Genomic DNA, 17829 nt, shown 5'->3' on the forward strand with positions numbered 1-17829 from the left:
TGGTTGGCACCCAATTGAAATGTTTTGTGTAGAGAGTGAAGAAGGGGCCCGTGGGCCTGCCTTTGCCCTGGGGCCTCCTCTGACCTGCAGTGACAGCAGCCAAGCATTCTCCCTTTCACTGGGCGGTGGCCACGCGCCAGCCCATGAACTAGGTCAGGAGTTGGAGCACAGACTGGAGAGCGACCCTACCCTGCCCACAGGGACAGCAGGTGCAGGGGTGGGGGAGGTGCTGGGGCCGAGGACGTGCGGGCCGGGGGTCTGGGGAAGCACTCTGCCTGGGCAGCGGTGTGGGGGCCGAGGAGAGCCAGCCGGACCCGCGGGAGAGAGCAGTTGATGTCCCCAGGCCCCCTGTCCCTGACCCGGTGGGCCCCCATCAGGGCACAGAGGATTTGGCAGCGACTGGTGGCCAGGGGCGCGGGCCTCATTTCCACCCCAAGGTCATGGCCCAGCACTGAGGCTTGGAGCCAGTTAATCGGGTCCAGCGGAGCAAGGTGCGTGCACATCCACGGCAGGGACACAGCAGGGCTGGGTCGCCTCGCACTTGGTGGGGGCCGACCCACAGGCTCAGACCAGGCCGCCCCAGCCCCGAGGCGCCCCCTCTGTCCCAGAAACATACACACAGAATACAAAACCAGAATAAGGCTCAAGCTCCTCCCTAGACCCCCAGGGTGAGGCCGGGGCTCCGCTCACCCAGCCCCTCGTGAGCTCAAAGACCTCGACTTCCCTGGGGCAGGTTTGAGCCCCTTGGGTAGAGCCAGGACTCCCAGGCTGGAAATCCAGTGCCCGTCCCCACATCTCTGGCGGCTCAGCTGTCACCGCGCCCCAGCAGGAAGGGGTCAGGAGCCCTTTCAGACACAGGGAGGGGGCATAAGTGAAGAAAGTGAGTGATGGGCAGCTGCCCTGTTCAAGCCCCTTTCCTTCCTCCCCAGGTTCTCAGTGAGCCTCAGTTTCCCCATCTGAGAAATGGGCTAATCGCTAGTTGTTGTTTAGAGTCTGAACCCCGGCAGAGCGGGGCGGCAGGAGCGGACAGCAGAAGGCACAGGAGCCAGGAACCCAAGGCCGGATCTGGGCGGGGGGTGGGGCAGGAGGAGCCAGCCCTGGCCTGGGCAGCAGGGAGGCCAGGCGGCGCACCCAAGGCGTAGCCTGCTGGTGTCTTGGGTGCTGCAACCCCCTTTTCTCAGTGTTCTCTCCAAAGCCCAGGCCATGCCCTGGCAGCCTGGCCCAGCCGAGGACCTTAGTCAGCCTTGCGGGGGTAGCGCGGGGCCCAGCATCCAGGGTCATGGAGGGAGAGCCAGACGCGGGCTCAGAGAAAGAGCAGGGGAGCACGGGGCGCAGCCCACCGGGCCACTGCCCTTCCCCCGAGTCCCCACCCACGGGACTGCTGAGCATGGTGGCTGGAGGCAAGGGACCCTGCAGAGCAGTCTCCTGGGACACCCGCTGAGACGGGGACAAGCTAGAGACCAGGCCGCTGTGCAGCCCAGGTCTGAGCAGCAGTGTCAGCCCCACCTGCCCCTTCCCACCTGTGGCAGGCAGTGCCACCTGGTCACCTGGCAGGCCCTTCTCCCAGCTCAGCCTGGCAGAGCCCTTCCTCTGCCCCAGGCCCCCCCCCCAGCTCCCAGATATTCCTGGCCTGGTAGACAGCAGGCAGCTCACCCCAGTTCCGTCACCTGGGCAGGGTCACGCACAGAGGGGTCTGGGGGGCAGATGGGGGCTTGGCATCCCCTTCCAACAGGGGCCTGCAGAACAGCAGGTCAGGGCCCCCTCCCCTCCCGCCCCTTCGAGGCTCCCAGCCAGCCCATTGGGCACGGAGCCCTGAGAGTGGGAGCCAGCTCATTTGCAGCTCGTGTTAATTAAGAGAGGGAGGTGATGGGGGAGGTGGGGAAGGGCCACCTAGGGCAGCTTCCGACAGCCGCCAGGACTGCCTTGTGGCGGGGGCGGGGGCAGGGTGGCGCGGGAGTCATAGCCCCTCCACCGGAGACGCCCCGCCGGCTCTAGGGCAGGGCTGGCCAGACGCCCAGCCCCTTGGCCGCGTCTGGGGTGGACCTGCTGGGGTGGGGGCAGGCCTACTGTGTGCTCTGCTCCACTTGAGCGTGGAGGAGGCCGCCCGGCCCTGGCCTGGAGGGGAGCCTCCCCAGGCCAGCCCCCGGGGCGGTCTGCCTTGAGGCTGGCCTACTCTCCTGCTTGGCTTCGGAGTCAGACAGACCCCCTTCCAATCCTGCTGCTGCTGTGCGCCCCGCGACCCCTGAGCCCGGTTTCCCTTAGTCACACAAGGGGAACAGCAGCTCTTTCCTGTGGCTTTGTTATGACAGTAAACAGGATCACTTGTGTGAAGTGCTCGCTCTGTCCTGTGCCTGGGCAGAGGCCACCTCCTGGGCTGTTTCAGGCCCAGCCCCTCGGCCGCTGGCCTGTCCGCAGGGGCGTCCCTCGGGGCCCCCTCCTGCTTTCACGGGGGCCTGGCCCGGCCGCCTCGCCCGCCTCCCCCGAGCCCCCCGCAGCCCCCGGCCCTGCTCTGGGAGCGCCCAGCCGCTCCTCGTCTCTCCATCTTAATTAGCTGCTTGTATTAATCTGGCAAGTAACGTGGCAACTAGCAGCCCTGGGTTTTCGGGCTGTGGAATTAATTATTCCCCAGACGAGGAGCTGTCAGCTGTGGGAGACCAGCCACTCAGAGCCGCCGACACCACTTAGCAGCGTCCGCAGCTTCCGAGGGGCACCCGGGGCCTGCAGCCTGGCCAGCCGGAAGCGCCCCCGCTCCTGGCCCGGGCTCTGCTGCGCGTGCCCCTCACACAGCACGACCTGGGGAGGTAGGGCGGGTGCCAGAGCGGTGTGGGGCTGGAGGCCCTGCCTGGGAGCCAGGCTCCTGGGGCCCCAGGGGCTGCGGTGCAGCCGGTCCCCCTCTGGGCAGCACCAGGGCCTGGGGCCTGCCCGCCCTCCTCTGCCATCCTCCGCCCTCATTAGCGCCAGCAGCTACCCCAGGTGCAGCTGTGTGGCCAGGAACCGGAGCCCCTGCTGTGGAGGGGCGCTGACCGGAACGGGCCTCACATTCCAGTGGAGAGGCTGCCAGCTTCACTTTGCCCCCACGTCAGCCCCATGGGGAGGTGGCGGGGGGCAGCCAGCCCAGCAGAGCCAGATGGACAGAGCAGCCCCAGGAGCTGGCAGGCCAGCTCTGGTCAAGGGACAGGGCAAGGGCCAGAGCTCCCTTGTCCCTTTCTCTCTGAGGAAACTGAGGCACAGAGGAAAGTGACTCTCAAGTCACCCGTCTGTTGGCCTGGGCTTGAGTACCCTGGGCCCTCACCCTGGGCCCTCACCGCGCCGCCCAGAGCTGGGCCCTCACCTTGCACACAGTCGCCGTCATCTGTTAGGCACCCCCAGCCCCGGTCCATGGTCTCCTGCTCTCCCCCAGCCCCGTCGATCGCTGACCAAGTCTGCAATAATAGTTTGTTTTGTGGCAGCTTCATGTCTGTGTCCCTCTGTAGCTGGTGAGCCCCCCAGGCAGGGACCAGGAGGGCCCTGTTCGTCCCACATCTCTGCACCAGGCCTGGCTCAGGTCGGCCTCAGGAGATACTGTGGGGCCAAAGAATGAAAGAATGAATGAATGAACGAATAGACAGGCGTGGTCGCAGGTCATCTGCCACTTGAGACCCCACATGCAGCTGCTTCCGGGGTGAGCAGGCAGGACCCTGGTGGCTCTGCGGCCCTCCCTCACCACTACAAACCCCAGGCCCCCTTAGGCATCCGTGGACGAGGAAGTCCCGCCCCTTCCCCTCCGCCTTCTCGGCACTGCCTCAGAGGAGACCCTGCGCCCAGAGACGGGAGGCCCAGCAGGCAGCCCCTCCGCACCCCCCACACAGCCTGCCCCACCAGCCACTCCCTGACTGACCGGCCTTTTCTGTCTCTTTTCTTGCAGCCAACAGCTCCCTGCTCGGAGGAGGCGGCGGTGAGTGAATCCTTCCTGCGGTCTGGGGACGCGGGCGTGGGGGGCGCGGGGCTGGGTGCTGCGGCTCCTCCACAGCTGCTTCTCTCCTCCGGCCCGGCCCGGCCCGGCCCGCCCCGCCCCCGTGCCCAGCTTGTTACCGTCGGCACTGCCACGGCCTGCCTCCCATCGCCCCCGCCGTGTCCCCGCTCTCCTTTTCTGCCTCCCTCCCTCTCGGTCTTGTCTGGTCTACCGACCGACCGTCACTGTAGGCAAAGCCAGACACTTGGATGGCAGCCCTGGGCCCCTCACTGCTGGGTGACCTGAACAGAGGCCTCCTGGTTTGTTCCTGGGAGGGCGAGGGGGACATGTGGGGCTTTAAAAGGCCCGGGCCGGGGACTGGGATCCGCGGGTGTGGGGGGGAAAGCCAGCCCTGCTCCTGACCCTGACGTGCCCTCGATATGCTCTGCGCCCCTTTGGCCTCAGTTTCCCTGCCTGGAAGGGCAAAATTACCCTCTGTGCTCTTGTGCAAAACCAGGCCAAGGTCTCCCAGTCAGGGAGAGCCCTGCCAACCGCTAACCCTTGAGAACGCCGGCGTGTTCCCTGTCGGTGGTGACCACCAGGAGGCGGGGTTCCCACGGGGCCAAGTGGGCAGGAGGTCAGAAGTCAGGGTGGGCTCCGTGGCCAGGCCGGGGTCAGCAGGGGCCGCGGGAGGGGGCAGGCCCGACCTCCCAGGGCCTCCTGCCCGGCCAGCAGTGCCCAGGCTACCGCGCCAGCCCCACGGCCCTGGCCCCGGGCCGCTCCGGCCGGGCTGCCCGCTGTCGGCGCCGGCAGCAGGATGATTGGTGAGGCAGGGGGCAGGGGTTAATGCGCCGTCGGATAAATCCCGGGGGCTGTGTTTACGGCAGCGGTGGCGGGGCCCAGGCCAGGTTTTAAAAGGGGGAAAAATAAAAGGGGCAGCGAAGGTCAGGAATAAATAAGAGCGGCACTAAGAGCTGTCGGTGACCGGCCAGGACGTGCCGGGGGGGTCTGTTTGTGGCTGGAGATGTTTTCCCTCCGTCCCTCCCTCCCCACCTCTCCTCCAGCTGTCCCTGTGGAGGTCACAGCTACCCTGGAGGCCTCACAGAATGCGGGGGCTTCGCTGGAGGACTCGGGTGGGCACAGACAGGCCAGCTAGGACCCGCTTCCAAAGCCTGTCCTTTTGGAGGAGGCTGGGGCCCTGTTGATTTGATGCCCGCCCTGCTCTGTCCACAGCCACCCTCGCCTCCCTCCGCTCATTCGTCACCTGGTGCCTGAGCACCTACTGTGAGCCAGGCCTTGAACTGGGCGCTGGGACAGATCTGCCGGGCACCAGGGGGCCTGGTCTCTGCTCACCGTCCCAGAGCGCAAAGCCCAGATGAGAGCACCCCTTGTTACACAGGGTGGCCTGTGTGTGTTGGAGGTGCTCACAAGTAGGGTGGGGCTTGGCGAGGAGCACCTGTCCAGGCTGGGGCACCAGGTGGCTCCTGGAAGGAGGTGGCGCCCCCACTGGCCTGCGCGGATTGGGTCGGAGGGAGCCGGTGGGGAGCAGTGGGAAGGGTGTGCTGAGAAAAGGGAGGGAGGGCCTGGGGGCGCCTGACTCTCAGGAGAGGGGAGGTCCGAGGGGGGGGAGGAGAGGAGGGGAGGGGAGGGGGGAGGCAAGGCGGGAGCCTGAGGCCACCTGAGGGGCTGGATTTTTAGCCATTCAGTGTCTGAAGATAAGGTTCACCAGAAGGTGTGGGCCTTCTAATTCCTGGGTCCGGTGACATCCCTCCTCTGCGCAAAACTCCTCCAAGGCCAAGGCCTACTTGTCCCTGGCTGCCTCTCGGACTCCCCACCACACGGCCGCCCTTCCCCCTCTGCGCCGGCCACCCTGGCCTTCCTTCCGAGAGCAGGCCTGGCCGGCTCCTGCCTCAGGGCCTTTGCACAGGCTGTTCCCGCTGCCCAGAACACTCTTCCTCACGTGGCCATGCGGCTACTCCTTTCACTTCTTACAAGCCTTTGCTTGCATGGTGCCTTCTCGCTGGGGCCCATGCCGACCCGGAATTGAAACTGCAGCTGCCTGCCTGCCTGCCCGCCCACCTAGCCTCCTGGCCCCTCACGCTGCTCTAGTGTTTCTTTCCCTTATGGCGCCCCCTCCTGACCTGCCATTTCATTTACTTGTTTATCACATCCATTGTTTACTGTCTGTCCCCCTGAGAACGAGAGCTCTCAGGGCATGGTCGTGTCTCCAGCACCTGGAGGGGGTGTCTGGCCGGCGGAGCAGGTGCTCAGTAAAGGGCGGTGGAATGAATAAATGAACAACAGGTGAAGGCCGGGATGGCCTCACGTGTTAAGAGAAGAACTTGCTGGCGAGGTGTGGGGACCACTGAGGTTTTAGCAGGGCAGGGTGTGGCTCGTAGGTGGCCTGGTGACCTCACTCTGGGAGGTCAAAGGGCACCTGCTCTGGCCAGACGAAGCAGGGAGGCCCCGTAGGGGTCCTTCCAACCCCCCTTCCTGCGTCATTGAGGGCGAGCGGGGGCTGGAGCAGCCCCCAATGCGGCCTGACTGACGCAGAGATGGATGGGGCGAGCCAGGACCCGGGAGGAAGTGGGCCCGGAGTCTAGCCTTTTAACGCTGGCTGAGATTTATGGAGCCGCCGCCAGTACTCGCTGGGCCTGTCACTCTGCTAATGTGATTGGAACAAGGTGGAGGTGGTAGGGAGGGGCCCGGGGCTGGGGCAAGGCTGGGGCTGAGGGGGCCGGTCATGCTCCTGGGGCTGGGAGGGAGAGGGCCCCAATCCCTGGGACGTCTCTGCCCTCAGGGCTGCCCCCGTGCCCTGCCCCAGGCTCACCCCAGCCTCACCCCACCCTCCTTCCCTTCCAGGGCGGGGGCAGAGGCAGGATAGCCTGGGCCGGGAGGCCCGAGCTCCCAGCTGACTCTGCCCAGACGACTCCGGTCTTCCCAGGTGGGCCCTGAAGTTCCACCCTTTTCTCCTGAGTCCACCATGAGGGGTTCAGGCCTCTACCCACCTCCGCCCATTGATTTGCCCACCCACCTACCCACCCTGCTCCCATCACCACCCGGCCACCCAGCCACACAGGCATTTAACGAGCACCAGCCCCACCTGGCCTGCTCTGGCCGCTGGCGCGGCTGCCTGGCCAGCCCAGCTGCCCCCCTCACCTGCTCTGCGCCTTTTCCACAGCACTGACCCCCCGAACAGACAGTGTCTGGGGCTTGTTCTCTCTCTCTCTCTCTTTTTTTTTTTAAAGATTTTATTTATTCATTTTTAGAGAGGGGAAGAGAAGGAGAAAGAGGGAGAGAAACATCAATGTGTGGTTGCTTCTCTCACGCCCCCTACTGGGGACCTGGCCCGCAACCCAGGCACGGACCCTGACTGGGAATCCAACCCACAACCCTTTCATTTGCAGGCCGGCACTCAGTCCAATGAGCCACACCAGCCAGGGCGAGGGGCGTATTCTCATTGCCTGTCTCCCCTAGAATGTACTCTCCTCAGGAGCAGGGTGCTGGGGGATTTCGCAGGGCAGTTAGTTGCACGCTCTGTGTGCTGGGTCCTGCCCTAGGAGCCCTAACTGCCCTGGGGAGCTCTGCCAGCCCTGCGCGGGCGGCGGGGGAGGGGGGGCGGGGGGAAGGACAGCAGGATAAAGCAGCAGGGCCTGGGGCAGCTATCAGCTCAGAAGGAGGCTCTCAAAAGGGGGGCAGGGGCCTGGGCTGCTGCTTTTTTTTTTTTTTTTTAATTGATTTGAGAGAGGCAGAGAAACACCAATCTGTTGTTCCACTTATTCAGGCATCCATTGGTTGCTTCTTAGATATGCCCTGAGCAAGGATCGAACCCACAGCCTTGGCATATCAGAACCATGCTCTAACCAGCTGAGCCACCCAGCCAGGGCTGCTGAGTGGCCTGGCCCGCAGGCCTCTGGTGCATCGAGCTGGATTTTACTGCTAGGGTGTGATGGTTCAGAGTGGGAGCGGCCTGCAGCCTCCGGGGAGCGGGGAAGGGCCGGTGGGGCACCCCCAGCCTCAGTGAAAGCCCCCGGGGGCTGCTGGGGCCAAAAGGACTTGCGCCACAGGGTCCGGGGCTCCTGGGCTTGCCTCACACTGGGGCCGAGCCCCCAGCAGGCCGTGGGGCCTCGCTAGGTGATTCTGGCAGCAGCGAGTCTTGGGGGAGCGCCCCCTCCCCATTCTTTCCCAGGGTGCTTTCTGAGTGTGGGCGTACGGCAGGGAGTGCCTGAGTCCAACACCGGGACTTGGGACTCGGTTCTGCCCTCACAGAGACCCATTTTGGTAGAAAGCTTCCCAGCAGAGGGGGCATTTGACTTGGGCCCTAACGGCTGAATAGGAGCTCAACAGGTACAGAGGGTGGAGAGGTGCACCAGGTGGAGGGCCCAGAGTCTGCAGCAGAGGGGCCCGATGGGGCTGGGCAGCCCCCCCGCCCCCGCCTCCCTCAGGCCTGGAAGCCACCAGGCGCTCTTCTGCTCTCCCACCTCCCTCCTGGAGAGCCTTTTACTGGCTTGATAAAAAAAAAATAAAAAAAAAATTTTAACACTCTCTTATTGTATGGTAAGAAGGGAGGCGGGCCCTAAATCAGGATGGGCATCGACAGGGCCCTGACGTGTGTCTCTCCTGTTTATTAGGACTGAAATGTTTACCCGGCGATAAGGAGCTGGCTTTCTCGGGGAGATTTGTGCGCGCTTTTTCAATTACCCCTCGTCTTTCTCTGCCACTTTTGCACTAAAGGGATAATAAATGTATCGGAGCGTTTCAATTATTCATCTAAATCATGACTGCGCCTGCCACGGCCAAGCTTTAGTGACAGATTAATTCAGGGACGCCTTCCTCCGCTTGCATGGCCGCCATCTCTGCTCCCGCCCGGCCAGCGCCCCGAAGGGCTGGCCGGAGGGTCGATGGGGCCGCCATCAGGCAGGTCGCTGACAGGTGCAGGTGGCAGAGCAGGATGGAGCCCCCACCCCTCCCACACCCACTCTCACACTCACAGCCAGTGACACTGTCTTCCTGCCGGAGGTCAGTGGCGCCGCCCAGAGCTGCAGGCGCCAGTGCCTGCCTGCCCTCCGGCCCCCTTGGCTGCCCAGGCCCTGCTCCCTGTGCCCGCGTGCAGGTCTGCACGTGTGCACCGTGCACCCCAGTGTCCTAGGTGCATCACACACGTCACCGCTCTCACCTGGCCCGGGGCCTTTGCACATGCTGCTGCCGGGCCCAGGGCCCCTCGGCCCTCCCTCCGCAGCCTCTCTGCTCACTCCCCTCGGGGTCAGGCCAGCCTCCCAGACCACCACGCGCCGGCTCTCGGGGCCTGCCACATTCCCGGTGGCACGCTCGGCGCACACGGCAGACCCTGCCCCCGCCCCCGGGCCGGCATTCAGTCGCCCTGAATAGTCAGATTTGGTTTGTGTGGTTGAGTCCCACCTGCTCCCCATCCCACCACCCCGCTAAGGGGCGCACACAGGCGCCGGTCCGTCCAGCTCCTGGCTAAGAGCAGGTGCTCCGTGCCGACCCGTATGTGGCCCCGCAGTGCCCAGGTCCCCCACCCTGCCCGCAGCCCAAGTACCTGTGTGCACATGTGCAGATTCCCGCCCCCCCGTCACCATGGCAGTCCCTTGCCAGGGGCAGAATCAGCCATCCTGGGTACAACCTCTTTCTTCTTCACACAGGCCCCATGATCCTGGGGGGAAGGTGGTGCCCTCTTTCCCTGTCCCCACCCCCACGTCTCAGCCTCTGTCTCTGTCCCACTGGCTTGTCATGCTCCTTCTCTGTGTCCCGCTCCCTCGCTGGGGTCTGTCTCTTGCTGTTTCCCGCTCTTCCTTGCTTTCTCTCCATTCCTCTCTCATGCTGTCTCTCTGGCTCGTGCCCTCTCCCCATTTCTCCTCCTCTCCTGTGCTCTCTCCTTTCTCTCTCGCTCTCTCTCCCCCCTGCTCTCCGCTCTTCATAGACAGCCAGGCCCAGGAGGGTGAGCAAGGCCTCCGAGTATCTGCCTGGTTTGCTAGCGAGCCCAGTGTCCGTGCCGCCAGTCCGCAGTCACTTTCCGGGCCCGGAGCTCTGATTAGCTGGGCCTGGCACAGCGGGTAGACCCCTTGTCCTTCGAGCCCCTCGAGGCCAGGCTGTTTGCGGCCAGCCCTTCCCTGGGTTGGGCTGGGCTGGGCTCCGAGGAAACAGGTGGCCCCAAAGGCCAAGCACCAGTCCACACCCTCGCAGAGCGCTGCTATGCGCCGCGCTCCGGCGGGGGAGCGTGCCCCCTCCGACCTGTCTGGACGGGCTGTGCCGCGGGGAGGGGAGCCCCAGCCTCACTCTGAGTTGAGGGTTTTATTTCATGGACACGTGGGAGCAGCGGGTGAGGGCCGGGAGCAGGGGCGTGACAGCGCCTTCCCCAAGGAAAGGCCCTGGGCTCCCTACCAGCCCTGCGCGCAGGGCAGGGCCTTGCGGAGCCTCTCCCTGCAGAACCGCGCACACTCTCACCCCCACGCTATGGGACGTGCCACCAGCTTCCTCATTTTACCAATGAGGAAACTGAGGCACCGAGTCCCTTGAGGTAAGCGGCCCTCCCCACCCCCACTGCTCAGCTGGTCCTCCCTGAGTAGGAGGGGTGACTGGCTCTGCCCCCCAGGGGCTCCAGCGCAGGCCGGCAGGGCCGTGCCCTGCCCCCAGCAGGCGAGATGCCACCGAGGCCCTGCACGCAGCTGCCACGGGGATTTTTAATAACGGGAGTGATTTTTGCATGATGAATGAGGCGCTGCCGTTGTGTACATAATGAAGCCCTAATGTTTTCAAATCCCCATTTAAGGAGCTGATCTCACCCCATAATGAATTTCAGATCACATCACGGAGCTGTCGTCCATCTATCTTCTCCCTTGGGGCGCCCACCCGCCTTGGCACCGCGAGGGTGGGGCCTGGCTGGGGTGGGCTCTGTACCCCTCCTGGGCCAATAGACCAAGGCCAAACCTCGTACAGGGCTGGGGGCTGGCGTGCGCTTGTTGAATGAACGAGTGACCGGGAGGCTGTGGGCAGAAGCACAAAATCTGTCCCGGCACTGGGGCGTCCCGCGGGGTTGTGGTCCCCAAAGCTGAGTCAGGGCCAGGGAGGAGAACAGAGGAGGAGAGCGCAGGACAGGCCAGGGGATGCAGGGCACAAGATCGCTGGGCGGTCACTCGTCCAGGCATTATGGCTGGGCCTGGTGCCCTCTCAGGGACTGTCTCCACATCTGTCCTTTCGGTCCTGGTCTTGAGGTAGCTGGGAAGGGCTCGCCTCAGGCGGAGCACCCAGGTGTCCGGGTGGGATGTGACCCCTAGGGCCCAGACCCAGGTGACTCCCCAGGCTCGAGGGCGTGGCTGTCCCCAGCCCCCTCGGGCCTCAAGCTTACTCCCAGGGTTTTCTCGGGGACACCCAACCCCCAGCCGTTCATCCCGTCCCTCCAGTGAAGGGGGCTCAGAGCATGCGGGGCACAGTACTCTTCTGTCTGCAGAGCCTGTGGCTGGGCCTCGGTGTCCCCATCTATAAAACGGGGTGACAGCGATAAAGCCTCCCACCGGGCCCTCATGCCAGCGCTGGAGGGGGCGCTATCGCTGACCCTGCGCAGACGTGACACTGAGTGCAGAGAGCGAGGGGACACAGCGAGGGGCTGGTAGGGTGGAGGAGCCGGGGCCCTCAGCCCCAGTGCTTCTAGATGGGCTTCTGACTCTTGGCTTTTGTGCTCCTCTAATGGCGAGTTGCTAAATCACTCAGGCCTTCGGTGTCTCGCGCCCCAGGCCACCACTCAGCGTACCTCAGTCCTCCGCACGGCTCCCTGAGGCTCAGAGAGGTGAGGTGACTTGCCCGAAGCCACCAGCACGCTTGTGGGCAGGATTTCTGGGAAGAGAAACCACAGAAGGGGTGTGCAGGGGCCAGACCCGCCAGAGAGGGGACCCGGGGAGACGGGGAGACGGAGACTGGTCAGGGCCCCCTGCCCTCTGGCGGCACAGCTGCCCCACGGCCCCCTGGCCGCAGGCCTCCTTGCCTCCGGTAAATAATTAATTAGCCCCTACTCACTTGTTTGTTTAGCATGAGGAATGCTCCCCCACTGAGACGCATTTATTGCTGAATAAATTTAAATATCTAATCTTCCCTTCATGAATATTACAGCACCCTAAATAGCGGCCAATGTATCCTAAATGCTTTGGCAAACGGCCCCCACAGGAGCCCACCCGCCTCCGCCTCTGCCTGCCGGCAGTGAGGACGCCTGGTCTCCCCCGGCCTCCCGGTGTCCTGCCCGGCTGCCCGGCTGCCCGGGGAGGAGGGGCTGAGTGTGGGGCGTGGAGGCCGCACTGCTGGCCGGAGGGTGGGGGGTGGCTCCCAAGCAGGGTGCTGGGCTTATCTGGGGGGAGTGTCTGGGACCCAGAGGATCGGGGCTGGGGCAGAGGGTGACAGGGTCCCCAGACAGCAGCAGCGTCGGAGGAGCTCAGGAATCAGGCAGGAGAGATAGCGTCGGGGGGGGGGGGGGCCCAGAGGACAGGGGACAGAGGGTCTCCAAGGCAGCCTTGCTGGGTGGGCGCGGCTGGACAGTCAAGCAAAATGAGTGGCCACAGACCTCTGAGAAGCTGTTTCTCTGTTGGGAGGGGGAAGTGTTGACGTGAGGAGGGGGACAGGAGCCAGGCTGCAGGCGCTGGCAGTGAGGAGGGACGCTGACACAGCAGGTACAGACGTTGTCTTCCCAGAGTAGGTGAGGAGAGCGGGCAGGAGCCAGACAGCCCAGGGCGGGGGTGAGGGGCACAGACCCTTTCTGTGCCCTGGAGGAAGCAGAGGGCACAGCTGTGTGACCTTGGGCAAGTCTCTCACCTTCTGCGCCTCAAATTCTCAAAAGCAGGAAAACCAGCAGCGCCTCCTGGGGCAGTGCGAGGGTGGAGCAAGAGCCGGAAGGGAAACCGCTCAGCACCTGGCAGGTGCGCGGTGGCAGAGGGGCGGGGTGGGCCCAGGGCAGACTTCTGGGCGGGGGCGGGAGGGAGGGGTCCAGGCCTGAGCTGCTGGGAAGTTCAGACTCCCCAGGAGGGACACCAGTTTCCTGCTGGAGGGGATGCGAGGGAGGTTAAGATGGAGGTTTGTGGTTTGTTTGAAGGTGGCTGAGGGGAGCCAGGGAGGGGACGGAGGGGTCAACTGATATGAATTGGGGACGTCCTCTCCCACCAGGCAGCCCCAGGGGCCAGGGCCTAGAGCTTTTTCCAGAAGCCCCAGGGTCAGGCGGGGAGGGGAGGGGGCCCTTCCTTGGATGGAGCCCCTCAAAGCCTCCCCCTTGCGGGCTCCAGGGCTGAGCTTAGCCTCCTGCGAGCCCAGGACGGGGCCTGGAGAAACAGGGGCAGGGCAGCCCTCTGGGCCTCTGGCTGAGACGGCAGGGTCCCCTCTGGCACTCAGACATGGGAGAAAACAAAGCTGGCGCTGGACAGGCAAGTGGCAGGAGGGGCCGGTCTGGGCTCTGGCCCAGGGGCAGTGCCAAGGCCCCTCCCTCATCTCGGCTTTGAGGGAACTGCTCCCCTGGCCCGGACAAAGCAGTGACAGGGCCGGCCCGGGCTGGAGGCTGCCCAGAAGGCTCCAGTTCCTCCCCTCCTCCCACCTTGTGCCTCCAGGTTGGCCCTGAAGGCCTGGCTGCAGGCCCGTCCGCTTCTGCAGGAAACAGTAAATCCCTGCACACAGATCTCAGGTAGCTCCACTTCCGCATGCCACCCCCTCTCCCCAGCAGCAGGCCAAGGTCACTGGCAGGGCCGACAGCACAGGGAGGTGGCAGGCAGCCGGGTGCCAAGCGGCCGGCACCACTGGGCAGGGCTGGGATGTCCCGGGAGGGCTGGCTTGGGCACATCGCATACACGCCGAGCAGCCTGAGCACACCTTGCCTGGACGCCACCTCCCAGCCCGTCCATGGTCCCAATAAAACAACCAGCACGCACGTTGTCATCACTCACGCCAGGCACTAGTTTTAGCACCAATAGCAGCGAATTTCTTCTTTTCATCTCAGGGCACGTAAACTAATTACTAAAATTCTGCAGCACATCAAAAAATATATTTGTTGCAGATCTGACAAAAAAGATAAGTATAATTTTAATTCATTCACACTAGATGGCTATTGTTGTGTTTGTTGGCTGTTTGTTTGTTTTTAACTTGACAGTCTAAGGGAAAAGAGGTCAGTGCCCCTGCTAAATAGTCCCGCGGTCGTGCTTTAAAACTTCCGGCGGCACAGGAAGTGGCTTCACCTAATCCTTTCGATAGCCTCCATTATCCCATTTTACAGATGGGGCCATGGAGATCCAGTGAGGATGTACCCTGGGTCCCACATCTGTGACTGGCGATGCGGGGATTTGAACCCAGCTGCCCAGCTCCGCAGCTCCTGCTGCAGCACACAGTGCTGGGTGGTCAGCCAGCACCCCCGCCCTCAGCAGACACACCGCACGTGGACGCTGTCCATGCCAGGCTGTACTCTTTGCAGCACGTGGACACTCCCCTCCCCTCCCACGGGCTGCAGCTGCCGTTCTCCCTGCACAGGAGAGGGTGAGGGGCCCAGTCCCAGATCCCCTCCAGGGTTCCCCCAACTCCTCCACCCCGTCCAACCCCACCTGTGGGATGCGCTGGGAAATCTCCTGGGACCAGCTTAGAGTGAAGTTGCAAAATGAGGTTTAATTGGGACCCATAGGGCACAAAAGAAAACAGAAGAGGGGGCTGGTCCAGCTGGCGTCCCTGGAGCTGCGCCAAGATGTTGGGGTGGGACTGTGATGGAGGAGGAAGGGCCTCCATGTGTGCGTCTGTGGAATGGAGAGGCAGCGGTCCTTTCCTGCTGCCCAGCACTGTGAGCAGCCAGCAGCTGGTGCCCAAGGAGCCCTTGGCACAGGCCTGGGAGCAGTGGGAGCTGGGGAGCTGCCAGAGGAGGGTCCTCATCTCCTGGCCTGGATGCCAACCCCATCCCTGCGGAGGTGTCACTGTCCCAATTTTCCAGATGTGGCAGTGGACACTCGGGGGAAAGGACTTGGCAATGTGCCCCACTGGCACAGGCAGTGAGAGGCCAGCCTGGACTTGACCCCGGTCTGCCTGAGGCTGGGCCCCTCCCCTCCCGCAGGGGCCTCGCAGGCCCTGGCACTGGGGAGAGGTAGAGCTGCAGGAGCTCCACTGTGCCTCCCGCCCCGCCCGAGTTGTTTACCTGGGCCAGGGTCCCCAGAGCCTCCATCTAGGCCCCTGAGCCGCTCGCTCTTGCTCTCCTAACAAGCCCAGGCCTGGCCCCAGTTAAGCCGGATGTGCTAACAAGGAGGCTCATTAATGAGCAGAGTGCGCCCGGGAGGGGCGGGAAGACTAGGCTCAAGGCCCCGACCAGATCTGCCGCTTGTCACTAGGTGGCCTCGGCTTCCCTATCTGTACAGCGGCTCCTAGAGCCTGCACGGCCCGAGGAGCCTCCCCTGGGGAGGTCGACCCTGGGGTCGGGTGTGCGGTGCCTGCTGCCGCACCCCGGCCGAGCCCAGGGTAAGAACTTAGCCCTGGTCAGGCGCCGGTGGCGTTTCCCGCAGTCTGGACCCCACCGCTCAGAGCCGCCCACCTGCGGGGACGCCCCTGTTCACGGGCGCCCTCAAGGTGCGGCTTGGGAAGAGCAGGGCGGGCTGGGGGCGCCCCCTGCCGGCCATGTAGCGTTGCTGTCTGCCTGGGTCCGCAGCGGCCCCTCTCTGGGCCTCGGTTTCCCAGGTGGGAAACAATGGCGGGCGCGGAGGGGGCGGTGGGTAGGTGATGGGAGCGGTGGGGGGCCGCAGCAGGGAAAGGCGTGGTACCTGGTGAGCCATAGCACAATCGAGCGGGCCGGGACCGTTCTGTTCTGGGCCTCAGCCGCCTCCTCTGTAAAACGGGCTCGGGCAGGACGCGGGGAGCCCACGGCTCACTGCCTCTCCCCTGCAGTGGACGGCTGCATTCACCGGGCCGCCGGGCCCCTGCTCACCGACGAGTGCCGGACCCTACAGAACTGCGACACAGGCAAGGCCAAGATCACCGGCGGCTATCGGCTGCCTGCCAAGTGTGAGTCCACATATCCCCAGCTGTGTAGGGCGCATATGGGAGCCTTGAGCCATTAGTGCGGCCCCCGCAGATTTGGGGGAGGCCTCCTCAGGGAACACCTCTCAGCTGTAAGTGCCGGGACCCGGCCCCTCCTCGCACACCCCAAAAAGCAGGCAGAGGGGGTGCGTGGAGGCTGGAGTGGGATAAGGACGGGAAGAGGGTGGGGGAAGAGCTAAGGGGGCGGGGCCTTTTCGCGCCCAGTGGCACAGACCTCCCAGCCCGGTGCACACACCTGTGGGGAGCCGCCCCACATGGGCCTGCCATGTCTATCAATGTGCGGATTTGGGCTCCACAGCGCACCGGTCCGCCCGCATGGGCGGGGTCCTCCCCTGGGGGGCCGTGGAACTTGGGGTGGGAGAGGGCCCATTTCCCATCCCATCCAGGGCCCAGGCTGGCAGGAGAACCGAGGACGGCAGTGAGAGACCCAGGCCAGCCTGATCTGGTCACGTCTTGCAGATGTCATCCACACGGTGGGGCCCATCGTGCACGGAGAGCCCAGCGCCAGCCAGGCTGCCGAGCTCCGCAGCTGCTACCTGAGCAGCCTCGACCTGCTGTTGGAGCACCGGCTGCGCTCCATGGTGAGGGCGCTCGGGGTGGGGCTGGGGGTGGCCTTGGGCAGGTGGAGACGTGGCCTCACTTGAAGAGGTGGACTGGGGCAGGGCAGTGACGCTGTCCTGATACCTCTCCCTTCTACCCCTGCCAGGCGTTCCCCTGCATCTCCACGGGCGTCTTTGGTGAGTGGAGTCACGGGTCGGGGGGCGGGGGAGGAAGGGTGGGTGGGCAGTGGCCGGCCCAGGCACACAGAGGGGTGGGGCTGGCGGTGCTGTGGGCGGGGTCTGAGTGGGTGCTTAGCGGGCCAGAGCTGGGGGCTCACTCTGACTGGGTCCCCAGGATACCCCAATGAGGCAGCGGCCGAGGTGGTGCTGGCTGCGCTGCGCGAGTGGCTGGAGCAGCACAAGGACAAGGTGAGGTCTGGGCCCAGTTGAGAGGGCCAGAAGGGATGGGGCGACGGGGACATCCAGGTCCCAGTAACCGGCACTGTCCATCCTCGCCCAGGGCAAGGGTGCGGAGCACCCCACCCAAGGGTCTCTGGCCAGGGCTGTCCTTCCTGCACCACCCCCTCCCCCTGCCAGCTCTGGCCTCTCTCACACACCCCATGAGTCTCTCCTGTCAAGGGCGTAGCCCAGCCTGAGAGGCTGTCCCAAAGGGAAGACAGGCGACCCTTCGGGGCCCAGGGCGGGGGGCAGCAATGAGCCTGGGGAGCCAGGGGCCGGGCAGCCCCCCCAGGCTGAACAGGCCCTGGCACAGGTGGACCGGCTGATCATCTGCGTGTTTCTGGAGAAGGACGAGAGTATCTACCAGCGACGGCTCCCCCACTACTTCCCAGCAGGTAGGTACCTGTGGCTCTGCCCATGGCCCATCAGCCCCTACCCCACCCACCCAGGGCGGGTTCTCAGTGTCCTCTGCATTCCAGCCTGATGGCACCCCACCGCACACCCTGCCCAGGACCGGTAAGCAGGGCCTGGCCCGCTGTGTGGCTACCCACTAACCTCCTGCCCACTAACGCGCCCGCTCAGCCCCTGCACTCACCCCCACGCAGGGAGGCAGCCTGGGAAGCCCACAGCCCACCGCTGCCCCAACCTCTCTGCTCTGCCCGCAGACTCACCGGGGCCTGCTGGACCTCGCTCCCAGCTCTAATAGGTCACTGAAGCCTGCAGCTGGACCTGGGCCCCCCACCCTTCTCCCAGCCCCTTGCCCCTCAGGAGTCTGCTAATAAAGACCACGCTTGCTGCAGCGTCTGTTGTCCGCGCCCTGGCTGGGGTGAGGCAGGTAACCACAGGTGT

The 17829-nt window shown here is 64.5% G+C and overlaps 1 protein-coding gene across 1 annotated transcript in view; it reads left to right on the forward strand.

Annotated features, from left to right (window-relative positions):
* Window positions 1-17779, forward strand: part of MACROD1 (mono-ADP ribosylhydrolase 1) — a 136689-nt gene extending 118910 nt beyond the window's left edge. Inside the window, exons 4-11 of the mRNA XM_054570982.1 lie at window positions 3905-3934; window positions 15830-15946; window positions 16442-16563; window positions 16689-16719; window positions 16877-16950; window positions 17294-17375; window positions 17460-17496; window positions 17646-17779. Of these exons, the coding sequence (XP_054426957.1) occupies window positions 3905-3934; window positions 15830-15946; window positions 16442-16563; window positions 16689-16719; window positions 16877-16950; window positions 17294-17375; window positions 17460-17464 (461 nt within the window). The 3' untranslated portion in view covers window positions 17465-17496; window positions 17646-17779. The remainder of the gene's footprint in view (window positions 1-3904; window positions 3935-15829; window positions 15947-16441; window positions 16564-16688; window positions 16720-16876; window positions 16951-17293; window positions 17376-17459; window positions 17497-17645) is intronic.
* Window positions 17780-17829: the final 50 nt, after the last annotated feature.

The sequence above is a fragment of the Pteronotus mesoamericanus genome, unplaced genomic scaffold, assembly GCF_021234165.1.
Source record: "Pteronotus mesoamericanus isolate MK-2021 breed Mesoamerican mustached bat unplaced genomic scaffold, CSHL_Meso_final contig_214, whole genome shotgun sequence".
Classification (NCBI taxonomy): domain Eukaryota; kingdom Metazoa; phylum Chordata; class Mammalia; order Chiroptera; family Mormoopidae; genus Pteronotus; species Pteronotus mesoamericanus.